The sequence below is a fragment of the Gekko japonicus genome, unplaced genomic scaffold, assembly GCF_001447785.1.
Source record: "Gekko japonicus isolate JY-2015 unplaced genomic scaffold, Gekko_japonicus_V1.1 scaffold1326, whole genome shotgun sequence".
Classification (NCBI taxonomy): Eukaryota; Metazoa; Chordata; class Lepidosauria; order Squamata; family Gekkonidae; genus Gekko; species Gekko japonicus.
Genome location: NW_015176012.1, coordinates 109,102 through 124,224, shown reverse-complemented (window position 1 = coordinate 124,224; position 15,123 = coordinate 109,102). Strand labels below are relative to the sequence as shown.

General features: G+C 49.6%; 1 protein-coding gene across 1 annotated transcript in view; it reads left to right on the top strand.

The window, feature by feature from the left end:
• Positions 1–15,123, top strand: part of FOXM1 (forkhead box M1) — a 44,997-nt gene that overhangs the window by 13,312 nt on the left and 16,562 nt on the right. The window contains exons 5-6 of the mRNA XM_015426538.1: positions 2,596–2,674; positions 12,819–12,988. Coding sequence (XP_015282024.1) covers positions 2,596–2,674; positions 12,819–12,988 — 249 coding nt within the window. The remainder of the gene's footprint in view (positions 1–2,595; positions 2,675–12,818; positions 12,989–15,123) is intronic.

Below are 15,123 nucleotides of genomic sequence, written 5' to 3'. Positions count from 1 at the left end.
GGAATCCAAGTCTTACGAGGAAAGGCTGAAAGAGTTGGGTATGTTTAGCCTGGGAAAGAGAAGGCTTAGAGGGGACATGATTGCAGTCTTCAAATATTTGAAAGGCTGTCATGTAGAAGATGGAGCAGATCTATTTTCTCTTGCTCCGGATTGCAATACTAGGTCTAATGGGTGGAAATTAGAAGGGAGTCGTTACCGGCTAAATATCAGGAGAAACTTCCGAACTGTAAGAGTGGTTGAGCAGTGGAACAGTCTGCCTCGGGAGATGGTGGATGCTCCTTCGCTGGACGTTTTCAAGCGGAGGCTGGACAACCATCTTTCGGGTATGTTGTAGGTATGTAGCGCTATCTTTCAGCTACACTCCTACAGAGTGCAGGGGGTTGGACTAGATGACCTGCAAGGTCCCTTCTAACTATAAAATCCCATGATGATATGGAAATTAGTTTTGGAATTTTAAAAAATTGTATACATAAAACTACCTACAGCATTTCAAAGCCCCTTTAAAAATCGCACTATCGGTAGATATTTTGCCACCGAGTGAGTCGTTTCAGGGGCCTCATCTGCTAGGAGTGTCCCCACCCCGGGTTTTAGTGTAATAACTTCTCAGGTTAGTTTTAGTTATATCAGAAAGTTGATTATTGGTTATTTAACGCTTGAAATAGATAATTATGAAATAATTGCAAGGTGAACGATCTCCAATTTAATAGGTTGCTAATCATTCATATTTGGACAACGTTTCTGCTGTACTTTATTGGAAGGGGGAAATAATCATTAACAATATCCATTTAAATTGTTTTATTTGTCTAAAACAATAACATTACATAGCATATGTATTCTGGTATTTGCTTAAAAATCCATGAGGATACAAGCACAAAGATTTCTGGAGTATTCTGCTCAAAAAGTTTCACTTTCATTTGTACTGCTTGCCCCTTCCCCCGCACACTTAGCTTTTAACGGATGTTTATCCAAAGATCCTCCTTATCCAAACCTATTCCACCCCAAACAATCTTATATTCACTGAACTTCTTGAAACTTAGCACTTAAGAGATAAGGGGTTGATTCTGTGTGCGTAGATTTGCAGAGGAGCAATAGGTCTCTTAACTCTGTATGCTTATTTTATAAATTTCTGCGGTGAAGAAGAGGCATGTGATCTCTGCAGATACAAATTCACAGTTTTGAGAACTGTAAAACCAAGCATCTGTGATAATCTAGACAGAAAAATTGCCCAATAATCTTATGGAAACCTCTGGAAGAGAATATTACATCCCCTAATAAATCCACGCTGAAAGAGAAAAAGCTAGGGCCAGTAACACTCAAATAACAATTGGCAAAAACAATCCCTTCTGAATTTAAAGATCTATGCCCACCCCCAAATGCGTACCAGAACAAGCAAGCCCTCGTGAAATCCAGAACTCTGAAGTGGGGGGAGGGGCACTCATGAGGACACACACACCCCCCATCTTTTTCTCAGTCAGTGAGTGCTTTCCAATAATAGGATGCTCTGATAAAGCTTGTCGGGAAACGGAATTTTCAGCATATTTTGTGCCTTCGAACCAAGAGGTAATTCTGCCTGTGTGTTTGTTTGGTAATGTCCTTTTTATTCCTTCTGTTTCCCTGACCACCACCAGTCACTGGATGCAGGGTCAGCACCATCTCCCACGCGCACTTGGAACCAGTGAAGAGGCCTAAGGCCTTCCGGGCAGGGCTCCTCCCTTTCCCAGTGGTTGGTAGCTGCAGATGCATGGGGACATTTTGCCTGGGGAAACTGAGGCCATCCTGTAGCTCCTCTTTCTTTCCCTCTCACCTATGGGTATTTGGGGGAAAGGAAGGGATTTTTTGACTGCCTGTACAGGTATTAAAACAGACCTGGATTGATAAGCGGACACTGGTAAATATTTGTATTATATCACTTGGAGGGGGGGGGGGACACCCAAGTTTAGGGTCAAAAGAGAGGTTTATACGTTTACCAAAAAACAACAACCCAAAAGTGTATTTTTACATTTCTAATAATTGTGAGAAGCAATAAAGCAAATGAAGCTCTGCTTTCAAGTCCTCATGAAGAACTCTCTTTCTGGGTTCTTCAGGAAGGAAGAGCAAAGGAGGCATACCCGCCATCTCGTTTTTCATCCTGACAGCAGCCAATGCGTTGGCTGGATGGAAGCGGAGAGCTGTCCTCCACCTGCAAGGAGCAAACTAGACTGGCCAGCCCAGGAGCAGAGTCGCTCTCCTTTCTCCCACCCTTCCCCTTCTGCCACAGGCTTCCTGCATGTGGAGTGTGGCTTGCAAGGGAATGTGTGTCTGGCACAATGAATCCCTTGCGTGGCTTTCCTGAGGCAAGGAGAGTGAGCCAACACTGCTCACGTTTCTTCCTTTCTGGCAGAAGAGCTCCCAGCTGTTGGAGGAGCTCTTTGCTTCTTCTGGGCTTTGGGGTGGCCACATCTGCTCGCAGAAGGCAGTGATGTTGCACTACAACCAAGATGGTGGGTGGGTGTTACCTTCCTCGCAGCCTGGCCCTGTCCTCTGGATTCTGAACCAAGTAAATGGGCAGTGGTGAGCTCTCTTAACTTTTCCCCTCTTGTCCCAAACCAACCACAGCAGCAAAAGCGGCGCACTCCGGATCCGCAGAAGAACCCTGGCGGCACAGGCGGGAACAGAACCGAGCCACAGCCGGCATGTGAGTGTGTTCTGCCCTTCTGTCCAGCCCCTCAGAACTGCCTTCCCTAAAGGGCAACGGGGGAAACTGGCGGCTTGATAAGGAAGCTGTCTCTTGTGGGGGCACTCACGCGATGTACAAGCCGAGTGGGGAGGACTGGATCAGGAAGGAGAACTCTAGCCAGCCACAAGGGATGCGAGGCAGACATTCCCCTCAGAGCTGGACTGGATTCTTGGCCTAGGACAAAACTCCCACAGAGCTGAGCAAAGCTTGAGGGCAACTGGTCCAGGAAGGACCTTTGTTTATGCCGAGGGTCCCCTGCTCAATCCTTGGTTAAAGAACCGCAGAGAACTTCTTGTGATGAGAGGAGAGAGCAGGGTGGAAGGAGCAAGTGAAGAGCAGGACTTGAGGCCCCAACAGAGGTGCCGTCCATCAGAAGAGACAGTGCTAGCCACTGCTCTGTCTCCTCAGGAGGCACGGGCATGCATGCAGGATCCCTCCAGGCCCCTTCCCTCATCTCTGCAGAATAATGTGACACACACACACACACACACACCCGAGGTGCGCAAGGACTGCAGACTCCCTTGTGTGTGGAAAGGCTCTGAATGCCGCTGGTTAAAGGAACAGATGGAATTGTGGACTTTCCTATCCATGAGGGATTCCCCCCCCCCTGCTTTTTTCTGTAAGGAAGTCAGGGTGGCCCCCTCCCCCCTTAATCCTCACAAGGGAGGGAGTGAGGCTGGTTAAGCGGAGAGAGAATCATTGGCCAGAAGTCACACGCAGTGAGGAGAACTTGACTCTGTCTCCTTGCTCACAGACATGACATCACACTGGTTCTGAGCTATTCAGAGTCTTCTTGTAGAGTAAAAGAAAAGGCATGCAGTGTCAGGTAATCCAGGAAACTGCAGGCCAGCAAAGCTGTGGAAGGTGTTGTCAAAGACAAAATTGTGAATCTATTTATTAAAACATTTAATGGCTCAAGGTGACATACAATAATAGCTAAACTACATTCTCAGCTAAAAACCAAAATAGAATAACAAACCGCAGTTCTCCAGTGGTCCTGGGTGGGGCAGTCTTCACTTCCGGGATCCTGGGCTGGGTTGACATCTTTTGCCCATTCCAGAACCCTCCAGTCCTTCAGCCCTGCCTTGGAAGCAGAGGGTGTTTCTTAGCGTGCTCCTTATAGCGCAGAGCTCTGAAGAAGACAGAGCAACTCAACATGGGATAGAGGACTCCCCAGGCCTGTAGAGATAGGGAAGGGATATCCCCCCCCTCCATGCCAGGTGGTGAATCACAGTGGTGGCCAGGAGACAGGAGCTGGCCGTGACAGGGGCCCTCCCTCTTGCCACGACATTTCCTCCACCGGCACTTCAGAGGAGTTTCTGCCCCAGGACCAGGAGACTCTCCCCCAGCAGAAGGGACTGCAGAAGCGGCTGGCATCAAGGGCCCTCTTCGCCTGTCCCTCCTGAATCTGTGTGAGGTCTAAGCCAGACTTAATGGGCAGAGATTGCCTAGTAGAACGAGGACTTTCTGCTTCACTTTTAGGAAAAGCTCTTTACTTGGGAGGGAAATGGCTACGAGGGTGGGCCTTTCGACTTCACAGCCTCCCTAAAGCATGGTCTCGGACTTAGACTTTCCCTTTTCCTTGGCATCCACTCCCGGGTCTCAGGCTGAGAAATATTTCTATTTATTTTTATTTTGTTCGACTTATATCCCGCCATCCCCACATGTTAGGCTCAGAGCAGGCACCAACATATAGTTATGCAATTTGTGCAGCTTTACAATTAAAACATATTATAACAAGCCATTAAAACAATAAAATCACCAGCATAAAACAACAACACGCCTCAACAGATGATAATGTGGTCCCAATCTGGCTTCTAGGATCTGTGGTCACGGGGGGGGGGGGGGGGGACAGATCAAAGTGGATGCCCGCTGCCCTCAACGAAAGGCCTGACGGAAGAGTTCTGTCTTGTAGGCCCTGTGGAACTATAATAGATCCCGCAGAGCCCAGGCTGCCAGGCCCCTGTGCGTACTCACTCCCGACAACACTCTTCGGGTGCAAGATTTGTTTATTGAGATATGCAGTCGATACAGGTGCAAGCCAACTTGTGTCAGAACAGGTGGGTATTGGTGCCAAGCCCACTATTACACCCACTTCAAAGTACCCCCCCCATGCCAAGATCCAATCACACTGGTCATTCATCCCGCCAAGCCAAAGCGTGGGTATTCTCTCCCCCCCACACCTGTGAACTACAGAATGTATCTATGACAGCGTTCCTGGCAGCCAAAGGCTTCAAGGTCGCTCATCTTCCCTCCTCGGGAGGCCACTTGGAATTCGTGACAGGCATCTGGCAAAGCTCCTTCCCACTCCCTCCCCCCTTCCAGCTCTAAGCATAGAAAATCAACATGGCAAACAAAGTACAGAGTTTGCTACAGGCAGGAGCCAAGGCTGAAAAGGCCCTGGCCCTAGTCAGACATCCCTAGGCCCAGGGACTACCAGAAGGTGCTGGTTTCTAGAACGCAATGTTCTACCGGGGTCCTATGGAGACAGGTGATCTCGAAGATATGCAGGCCTTTGGCCGTACAGGGCTTTAAAGGTAAGCACCAACACCTTGAAATGGATCTGGTATTCAATAGGCAGCCAGTGCAGGTCACACAACACAGGGTGGATATGTGCCCACACAGGCAGCAACTTCAGGAACTTTGCCACTACGTTCTGCACTAGGCTGCAACTTCTGCAACATAGAGAGAATTACAGTAATCTAGTAATTCGGCTTTGGCACGAATGGGGCCCCGTCAAAGGCCGGGAGCCCAATACCCAGTCCCAGTCCCCCGCGACCCAGGTGCAGGACTTCTGTCTTCGATGGATTCCGTTTCAGGCCACTCTGTGATGCTTGCAACGCCCTGTCCAGATGTCTGTTTCTTTGTTTATTGGATTCATACCCCGCCCTCCCCGCCGAAGCAGGCTCAGGGCAGCTTACATAACATTTTTAAAACAGTTTTAGAACAATTTAAAACCAATATAAAAACTAAAGTGCTATACATTCAAGTTTTCCTGTCCCGTGGTGAACATGTTCCAATATTGCTATATCCAGTATTCTGCAACAGGAGTCAGTCAGTCAGTGCAACAGTGGCGATGGCAAAAGGTCCCAGGGAAGGCTCTGATGTTGTAACCAGATACACCCCATTGTACCAGGTGTACCAGATGTTAGATGCGGCCAAATGCCTGGTGGAAGAGCTCAGTCTTGCAGGCTCTGTGGAACTGCAGCAAGCTCCACAGGGCCCCGGTGTCCTCCGGGAGCTCGTTCCACCAGCGTGGTGCTGCCACAGAGAAGGCTCTAGCCCTGGTGATGGCCAGTCTGGGCTCTTTAGGACCAGGGAGAATCAGGAGGTTTTGTGTCCCAGAACGCAGTGCTCTCTGGGGAACAGGTGGGGAAAGGCGGTCCCTCAGGTATGCTGGTCCCAAACCATAAAGGGCTTTACAGGTAAGAACCAGCACCTTGAAGCGAATTCGGTATGCTATAGGCAGCCAGTGCAACGCTTTCAGACTCAGCAACAGCCTGGCTGTAGTGTTTTGTACCAGCTGCAGTTTCTGAATTCGTGACAAGTATAGCCCCATGTAGACAATCGAGGTAACCATTACCAAATAGCCATGTTCGAGGAAGGGAACCAACTGCCTGATCAGCTGCAGATGGTAGAAGGCTGACTTGGCAGTGGCTGCTACCTGGGCCTCCATCATTAGGGAGGCGTCCAAGAGAAATCCCAAACTCCTAACCTCCAGCGCTGGCATCAGTGGCGTCCTGTTGAAGGTCGGGAGTGGGATCCCCGCCCCTGGACCACCACGACTTAGGCACAGGACCTCCATCTTCATCGGATTCCGTTTCAGCCGGGTCAGCCTAAGCCATCCTGCCACAGCTTGTAAAGCCAGGTCCAGATCTTCCAGCCCGTAGTCTGACTGGCCGCCCAATGACAGGTATAACTGGGTGTCATCAGCGTACTGGTCCATAGCCCAGTCCATAGCTCCGAGCAATCTTAGCAAGGGGGCACGTGTAGATGTGAAATAGCATTGGGGATAGGACCGCCCCTTGAGGCACACTGCAGGTCAGCGGGTGCCTTTGGGACTGTACTTCCCCAAGCACCACACTTTGTCCTCGACCCTGGAGGAAGGAGGCAAGCCATAGTAAGGCGAGCCCCTGAATTCCAGCATTGGTGAGGTGGTGGATCAGTAACTGGTGGTTGACAGAGTCAAACGCAGCCAACAGGTCTAATAACAGCAGTACTGCTATCCCGCCTTGGTCCAGATGTCGTTGGAGATCGTCTGTGAGGGTGACCAGTACCGTCTCCATGGCATGACCTGGACGAAAGCTGGACTGGAAGGGGTCTAATATGAAAGCGTCATCCAGAAAACCCTGTAACTGATTAGCCACTGCCCTCTCAATTATCTTGCCCAGGTAGGGCAAGTTGGAAACCAACAAGTAGTTTGTCAATTCTGCCGGATCCAAGGATGGCTTCTTGACTCCTGCCTCCTTAAGGGCCCTCGGGAATGTTCTCTCAGAGAAGGACTTCTTGACAGTTCCCCGTAGGGAATCTTGTAAACCATCACGGCTTGCTTTAATCAGCCACGATGGGTATGGGTCAAGGCTGCAGGTGGTGGGGCATACAGTTATGAGTATTCTGTCAACTTCCTCTAGGCTGAGCTGGTTGAAGATGTGCATGGAACCTCGAGTTCACTCACTGTCTCAACTGTGGCGGGGAGGTCACGGCAGAGTGACAGGACTTTATCTGTGAAGAAGCTCACAAAATCCTCACAGCCAATATCCAGTTCCCTAACGTTTGGTCTGCTCTGAGGCAGAGTAGTTAAAGAGTGAATCATTCTAAACAACTGGGCTGGTCGAGAGCTTGCAGATGCAATCATGGCTGCCTAATTCTCTTTTCAGCCTTGATTGTCATCTCATAGGTCCTCATAAATGACCTATAGGATGTTCTTGTTGTTTCGTCATGGGCGCACCACCACTGTCTCTCTAGCCGTCTTAGCCTCCGCTTCATCAGCCACGACTCCAGGGTAAACCATGGAGGTAGCCTGGCACAGGGGCGCAGAGAGCATTGGGGAGCAATCTCTTTGATAGGGCTGTGCTCGTCCTCCACAAGCTCATCCAGGGAGCCACTAGGGGTCATAGGGTTCCACAGATCTGCCTGAAGCCACATGGGGGTCCATTTGGCTCCACGGGCGAACTAAAATACGCTCGCCACCCAAACCAGGTTGGGATGGGACATTCGCTCAGGCCTTCAGGACATAGTGGTCCGACCATGGCACCACTGTGATCTGGTTCACTGTAACCACAAAGATCAAATCCAGTGTCTGCCCCACCCAGTGAGTGGGGGGAGTTACATATTGGGAGAGTCCCTGTGCTGCCATGGACAACACCATGTCCACCACCTATGTGGAAGCCACATCGTCGGCATGGACATTGAAGTCACCTAAGACTATCAGCCTAGGGTGCTCCAATGCCCAGCCAGACACGGCCTCCAACAGGGACGGTAGGGCATTGGCCAGTGCGTTGGGTTGTCAGCAGTGTTCCCTCTAAGCTGAGTTAGTGTGCGCGAGCTCACAGTTTTTTAGCCTCCGGCTCACACATTTTTGTCTTCGCTCAGGAAGGATGGCTCCAGAGCAAACTAATTTATGCAATAACCAAATCTCTTGCTCACAACTTTAATGACAGTAGCTCACAAAGTAGAATTTTCGCTCACAATACTCCACAGCTTAGAGGGAACATTGGGTCAGTACCAGAGGTCATTTCGGGGGGGAATGCGGGGGATCGCAGTTCCCCCGGGTGAGGTGCAGGGGGGCGGGGCACACGATGAAGCCCCCTGCTTCCGGCCGCCCCACTTCCAGCCCTCATTCAGCCAGGAGGAGGCAGGAGAAGAGGGAGGGTAAATTGCTTCCTCCCCACCTCTGCCCACCCCTGCCTGCCTGGGGCCAGGGAGGGCTTTGGTGGGGCTTCCTCACACTCCCGCCGGCCTGGCAAGTCCACCGCCGGGCCCCTGATGTCAGGGGGTGTGGCATATGCTAATGAGTTATGCTAATGAGTTCCCCTAGCTCTTTTTCTATGAAATGACCCCTGGTCAGTACACCAGCCAAATGGCCAAAATCTCCCTGGCCTCCCACACTAGGCCGGTGCACTCTATGCTGGTGATCTTTGGCAGCGGGAGCACCCTGAAGGAGTAAGCCTCCCGAATGAATAGGGCCACTCCTCCCCCCCCTGCTCCTAGTCTGTGATTGATGGAGAACCGAAAACCTGGGAGGAGCTAGTTGGGAGAGAGCTACTGTCTCCCCATTGTGCACCCAGGTCTCGGTCACACACACCAGGTCTGCACCCTTCTCCTGCAGGAAGTCCCAAAGGACCATGGTCTTATTGTTTATGGACCTAGCGTTATACAACACCAACGTCGGAGGGGGGTCATTAATCCTAGCCCCACTGCCAGCAATCTTTGGGATGCAACGTAGCCTGGAAGAGGCTTCAGATAATCTGTTTCTCAATCCCCTTCCTTTATAACCGTGCCTGGTCCCACTGCCATACTTTCCCCTCCCCAGGAGCACTGGAATCCCTAGCCCAGTCAAGTTCAGAGGAAGAGTCTGGGTGGCCATCCGTCAGCAGATAAAGCTGGGTGTCGTCCACATATTGATGACAACCCAACCTGTACCTCCAAATAATCTGGGCAAAGGGACACACATGGATGTTAAATAACATTGGGGAGAGAATCACTTCCTGTAACATACCACATCCAAGTGAATGCTGCTGAGATATCTCCCCCCCCCCAAAAAAAAACGCCACCCTCTGTCCCCGATCTTGGGGAAAGGAGGCCAGCCACTGCAAGGCTAGTCCCCATATCCTCACATCGGCGAGGCAGTGGGTCAACAGTTTATGGTCATCCATATCGAATGCAGCTGACAGATCAAGAAGAATCAGCAGTGCTGAACTGCCACAATCCAGATGTCTCTGGAGGTCCTCTACCAAGGCAACCAGCACCATTTCTGTCCCATGAGCAGGGTGAAAACTTGCCTGGAAGGAATCCAGGATGTTAGCATCCCCCAAGAAAGCCTGGAGCTGCATTGGCATTGGCATTGGCACTGCCCTATCCACTACCTTACCCAGAAATGGTAGATTAGATACTGGGCAGTAGTTACTAAAGACCAGGGTCCAGAGATGGTTTTTTAGGAGGGGGCGGGCCACTGCCTCCTTTAAACTCCCTGGGAAAGTCCCCGTTGATAGAGACAGGTTGCTAATCTCCCTCAGGGGAGTCCCTACCACATCGCCACAAGCTTTAATTAGCTACAATGGGCAAGGATCAAGAGGACAAGGGGTAGGTTTCACAGCTGCCAAGATCTTGTCAACTGCATCCTGGGTGAGCAGACTGAATGGTCCAAAACTGGACCTGTAGATGAACAACGGGCTTCCAGTTCCCTTATTGTATACAGTGCACCTGGGAGGTTGCAGCGGTGCATCAAGACTTTATCTGCGAATGACTCGCAAATGCCTCACATCCTATCACCAATTCCCTAGCATTTTGTCAGAGACAAAATTATTCTAAATAATTGGGTCGGGCACAAGCTTGCAGACGCCGTGGAAGCCTCATAGAAATCCTTCTTAGTGGCCTTCACTGTCATCTCATAGGTTTTCATAAATGACCTGTGGGATTGTTGGATCCCAAGCATTCAAAATAACTCCACGTTGAAAAGCAAAGCAAGGTTTATTTCAAAGCGTTGGTTTAACCAGAACAGGACATTGTTAGGAATAACTACAGGTAACCAGGGAAGGCATAATATAGACATTTGAACCAGGTAAGGACCAATGAGGCCATTTCCCGCTGGCGGGAATAGAACATACAATTCGCGCTCCTTGCATGGGAACGTAACAGTTCTATAATGTCAACACAGGTTCAGTTCACATGCTAGATACCCAAAACATTCTAGGCAAAGCTTTCCTCCTACAACCAGCTGCACGACCTTGGCGAGTTCCGCGGACTACATAACATAACTCAAGCAAACAAGGAATGAGAGGGGGGGGCGAAGGATACTAGACAGGAACCGGAATGACAATGGCAGCTAGCTGACAGGGATGTTCTTGTACCTTCATGATGGGCTTGTAGCCACTTTCACTCTAGCCGTCTTAGCTCCTGTTTCATCTGCCTCAGCTCCGGTGGATACCATGGAGCCAGTTTGATACAGGGGGCCAGTTTGGTACAGTGACCTCATTGATGGCTTTGGAAAGATGGTTTTGCCAGTCTCCCGCCAACTTATCCATTGAGCCACCAGGGGGAACCGGATCCTGCAGAGCTTCCTGGAACCTAGGGTCCATTTGATTCCGTGGGCAAGCATAAGTCTACTCACTGCCCAAACAGGAGGGGTTAGGAGCGCTTAGTCGGGGCTTCAGGGCAAACTGGTCCAACCATGGCACTGAATCTGCAGTGATCGTCCACTGTGATCCCTGAGGCAAAGGTAAGATCCAGCGTGTGGCCTGGTTAGTGTGTTGGAGCCTAAACAAACTGCATGAGTTCCAGTGCTGTCATGGACGACAGTAGGTCCATGGCCTGAGACAAAGCTGCATCATCAGCATGGATGTTAAAGTCTCCCAAGACCAAAAGCATAGGGTACTCCAGTGGCCAGTCTGATGTGGCCTCCAGCATACCCGGCAGGGCGTTTGCTGGTGCATTGGGCAGACAGTGCAGCCGCCAACTGGCCAAACTCTCCTCTGCATTCCACACCGACCCACACATTCAGTGCCGGCAATCTTTGTCTCAGGGAGTGTTCTGAAGGCGAAAGCCTCCTGAGCAAGCAGCATAAACATAAAGGAGGCGGCCAGACCTCTTAGACCTTTCCGGGGGAAATGCCCAGGCCAGTCTTGTAGCCTGGTGTAAGGAGGAGATGAGGAGGAAAACCAAGGAGGCTGTGAGTCAATTCCACCGTTGGACAGGGAAGGCTCTTCCAGCAGTTCCTTCTGGCAATAAAGGGCTGCCAGACAAAAACAAAACCCATCCCTCCAAGGGGAGAAAGAGGAGCTCTTCCTGACCCAGTAGGGAGGCCAGTCCTCTAGTGTATTCCCATAAGGAGGAGTCTGAGGTGTCTGACGCCTCATCCATTAAGGAAGAGGGGGAACTGTCTGAAGAGGAGGAATCCATTGTTGCTACCATGCAGAGATCTGCATGCCAAACCGCCCCCCAAGGTGCTGTGTGCACTGGAAATTGCTAGCAGCACCAAAGGGAAGGAGGAACCAGACCCAAATTTTCCAGAGGGTTCTGTCAGAACTCTTTCTAAGAGTTCCCCCTCTAGGGTTCCCTTCCCAGCAGTCTTTAACAAAGTAGTTTATACCGAATGGGAAGCCCCAGGCAGACCAAAATCTAACCACCCTCTCATTTCCAAGTTTTGCTCCTTGGTACCAGAGGCAGAGAAGGAATTCAAGCTGCCACTTGTGGGTGATGTGGTAACAGGCCTGTGTTCCAATCGGTGCTCCCTATGGATGTGGAATGTTCTCCCAAAAAAACCTTGTGACAGATGGATCAACGGGCCTTATGCAAGGGGTATTTTTGTGTGTGTTATAGAGCTGGGTGTCCTCTATATTGACGACACCCAAAGCTCCAGACAATCTCATTCAGCCTATTCAGTCTCATATATATCGTTCACTTTCATATATGTAAGTGTGTGTGTGTGTGTTATTTCACACCAAGGGCGAAACCACCAGCCCCCTAATCAGATCACCATCACATTGCCTGGTGCAGAAAAGAAGGCCCAGCATATGTCCTTTTTCATGGGTTGGGCCCATTACAGCCTGAGACAGACTCATGATTGATTATAAAGTCCTGGGCCTGACCCAGCAAGGCAGCCTCGACGCGAATGTTGAAATTCCCAGGAACAGTCATCCTCTGGGTGCTCAGCACCCAGTCCAACATGCCACCTCCGTGGAGAGGGGTGGGAGGCAGACATCAGCGACCATCTCCCTCCCCTCTTGCATAAACAATCATCGCTGCTGTAATCTAACTGTACAGGAAAGCTGTCTCTATGTTTGCTTAAAATGTGAAAGGAGTCACTTGCCACGATGGTTGATCTGTTGGGGCGGGGGGGGGGCACCCACTTTGAGGGCTGCCGATCACTCTTCTTCCTTCTCAGGCCGCAAAATGAAGCCGTTGCTGCCCCGGATTAATTCCTATCTGGTTCCAGTCCAGTTTCCTCTGAGCCAGTCTCTCATCCTTCAGCCTTCCGCCAAGATCCCTCTGCTTGTGTCCCAGAGCATGTCTGAACCTGCACAGAGCAGCAAGCGGGTACGGATCGCTCCAAAGGTCAGTCATGCTAATGGAACGGTAACCATGCCGGATTATTCTTCTTTCCAATGAGACTCCTTAGAACTCTTTTATCTCTAAATGTGTTCACTTGCTGTTACTAAACTTCTGTGTGTCTTAGAATATCCCCAGATTACCTGTCCAAGTCTGTTCCCACCCACCACCCACCCCCTTTCTGGAGCCTGTACTGGTAAGAATTTCATTTCATTTCATTTACATCTCCTTTGCCATTCGCACTCACTGTTTCATCCTCCAGCCTTCTTGGATAGTAAAGTAAATGACATTTAGAAGAGTCTAGTTTAGCCTTGTTTTAGTTAAGAAGGCAATAGGTTTTTATGGCTATTAACGACTTCATCAAATGCTAGTGGAACCATGAGTTGCAAGCCACAAAGTGAGCTGGTGAACTGTTTGTGCAAGAAGGCCAAAAGCGGTGCTCCCTTCTAAGGACTTCTGTGCATGGGGAAATCACAAAATTCTCAGCAACATAAGGACATAAGAGAAACCAGTGTTGGATCAGGCCAATGGCCCATCCAGTCCAACACTGTCACACAGTGGCCAAAACTATCAGATGCCATCAAAAGGTCCACCAGTGGGGCTGGGGCACTAGAAGCCCTCCCACTGTTGACTCCCCCCCCCCCAGCACCAAGAATACAGAGCATCACTTGCCACCGACTGAGAGTTCCTTGTAGCTAATAGCCACTGATGGACCTCTACTTCATAAGTTTATCCAATTCCCTCTTGAAGCCGTCCATGCTTGTAGCTGCCACCACCTTCTGTAGCACTGAATTTCATGTGTTAATCACTCTTTGGGTGAAGAAGTACTTCCTTTATCCATTCTAACCGACTGTTCAGCAATTTCATTGAGTGCCCACGAGTTCTTGCATGGTGAGAAAGGGAGAAAAGTACCTCTTTCTCTACCTGCTCTATCCCGTGCATAATCTTATAAACTTCAATCATGTCACGCCTCAGTTGTTGTTTCTCCAAGCTAAAGAGTCCCAAGCGCTTTAACCTTTCTTCATAGGGAAAGTGTTCCAACCCTTTTATCATTCTAGTTGCCTTTTTCTGCACTTTTTCCAATGCTATAATATCCTTTTTGAGGTATGATGACCAAAACTGTACACAGTATTCCAAATGAGGTCGCACCATCAATTTATCCAGGGGAACTATCATACTGGCTGATTTGTTTTCAGTTCCCTTCCTAATAATCCCCAGCATAGCGTTGGCCTTTTTTTATTGCAGTCGCACACTGTCTCGACATTTTCATTGAGTTATCTACTACGACTCCAAGATCTGTCTCTTGGTCAGTCTCTGCCAGTTTGGACCCCATGATGTATTTATAGTTAGGATTTTTTGCTCCAATGTGCATCACTTTGCACTTGGCCACATTGAACCCCATTTGCCACGTTGACACCCACTCGCCCATCCTCGACATCCCTTTGGAGGGCCTCACAATCCTCCCTGGTTCTCACCACCCTGAACAAGTTCCTGTCATCTGCAAATTTAGCCACTTCACTGCTTACTCCCAACTCCAAATCATTAATGAACAAGTTAATGTCCTTGTGAGCCGCCCTGAGCCCATTGGGGAGGACGGGATACAAATGTGAAAATAAATAAATAAAATTAAAAAGCATCAGACCCAGTACCGATCCCTGCGGTACCCCACTGCTTACCACCTTCCACTGTGAAAATGCCCATTTTAACTCACTCTGTTTCGATCCACAAGAGAACTTGTCCTTTTATCCTGTGACTATTGAGCTTACTTAGGAGCCTTTGATGAGGAACTTTATCAAAAGCTTTCTGGAAGTCAAGGTAAACAACATTTATTGGGTCCCCCTTGTCCACATGTTTGTTCACCCCCTCAAAGAACACTAACAGGTTAGTGAGACAAGATCTTCCCTTACAGAACCCATGCTGAGTCTGCCTCAATAGTTTTTGTTCATCAATGTGCCTACTAATTCTTTCCTTAATAAGAGTTTCCACCAACTTACCCAGTATTGATCTCAGACTGACTGGCCTGTAATTTCCTCTGGAACCCTTTTTAAAGATGGGAGTGACATTAGCTACCTTCCAGTCCTCCGGAATGGAGGCAGATTTTCATGAAAGATTACATATTTTTGTCAGAAGATCCACAAGTT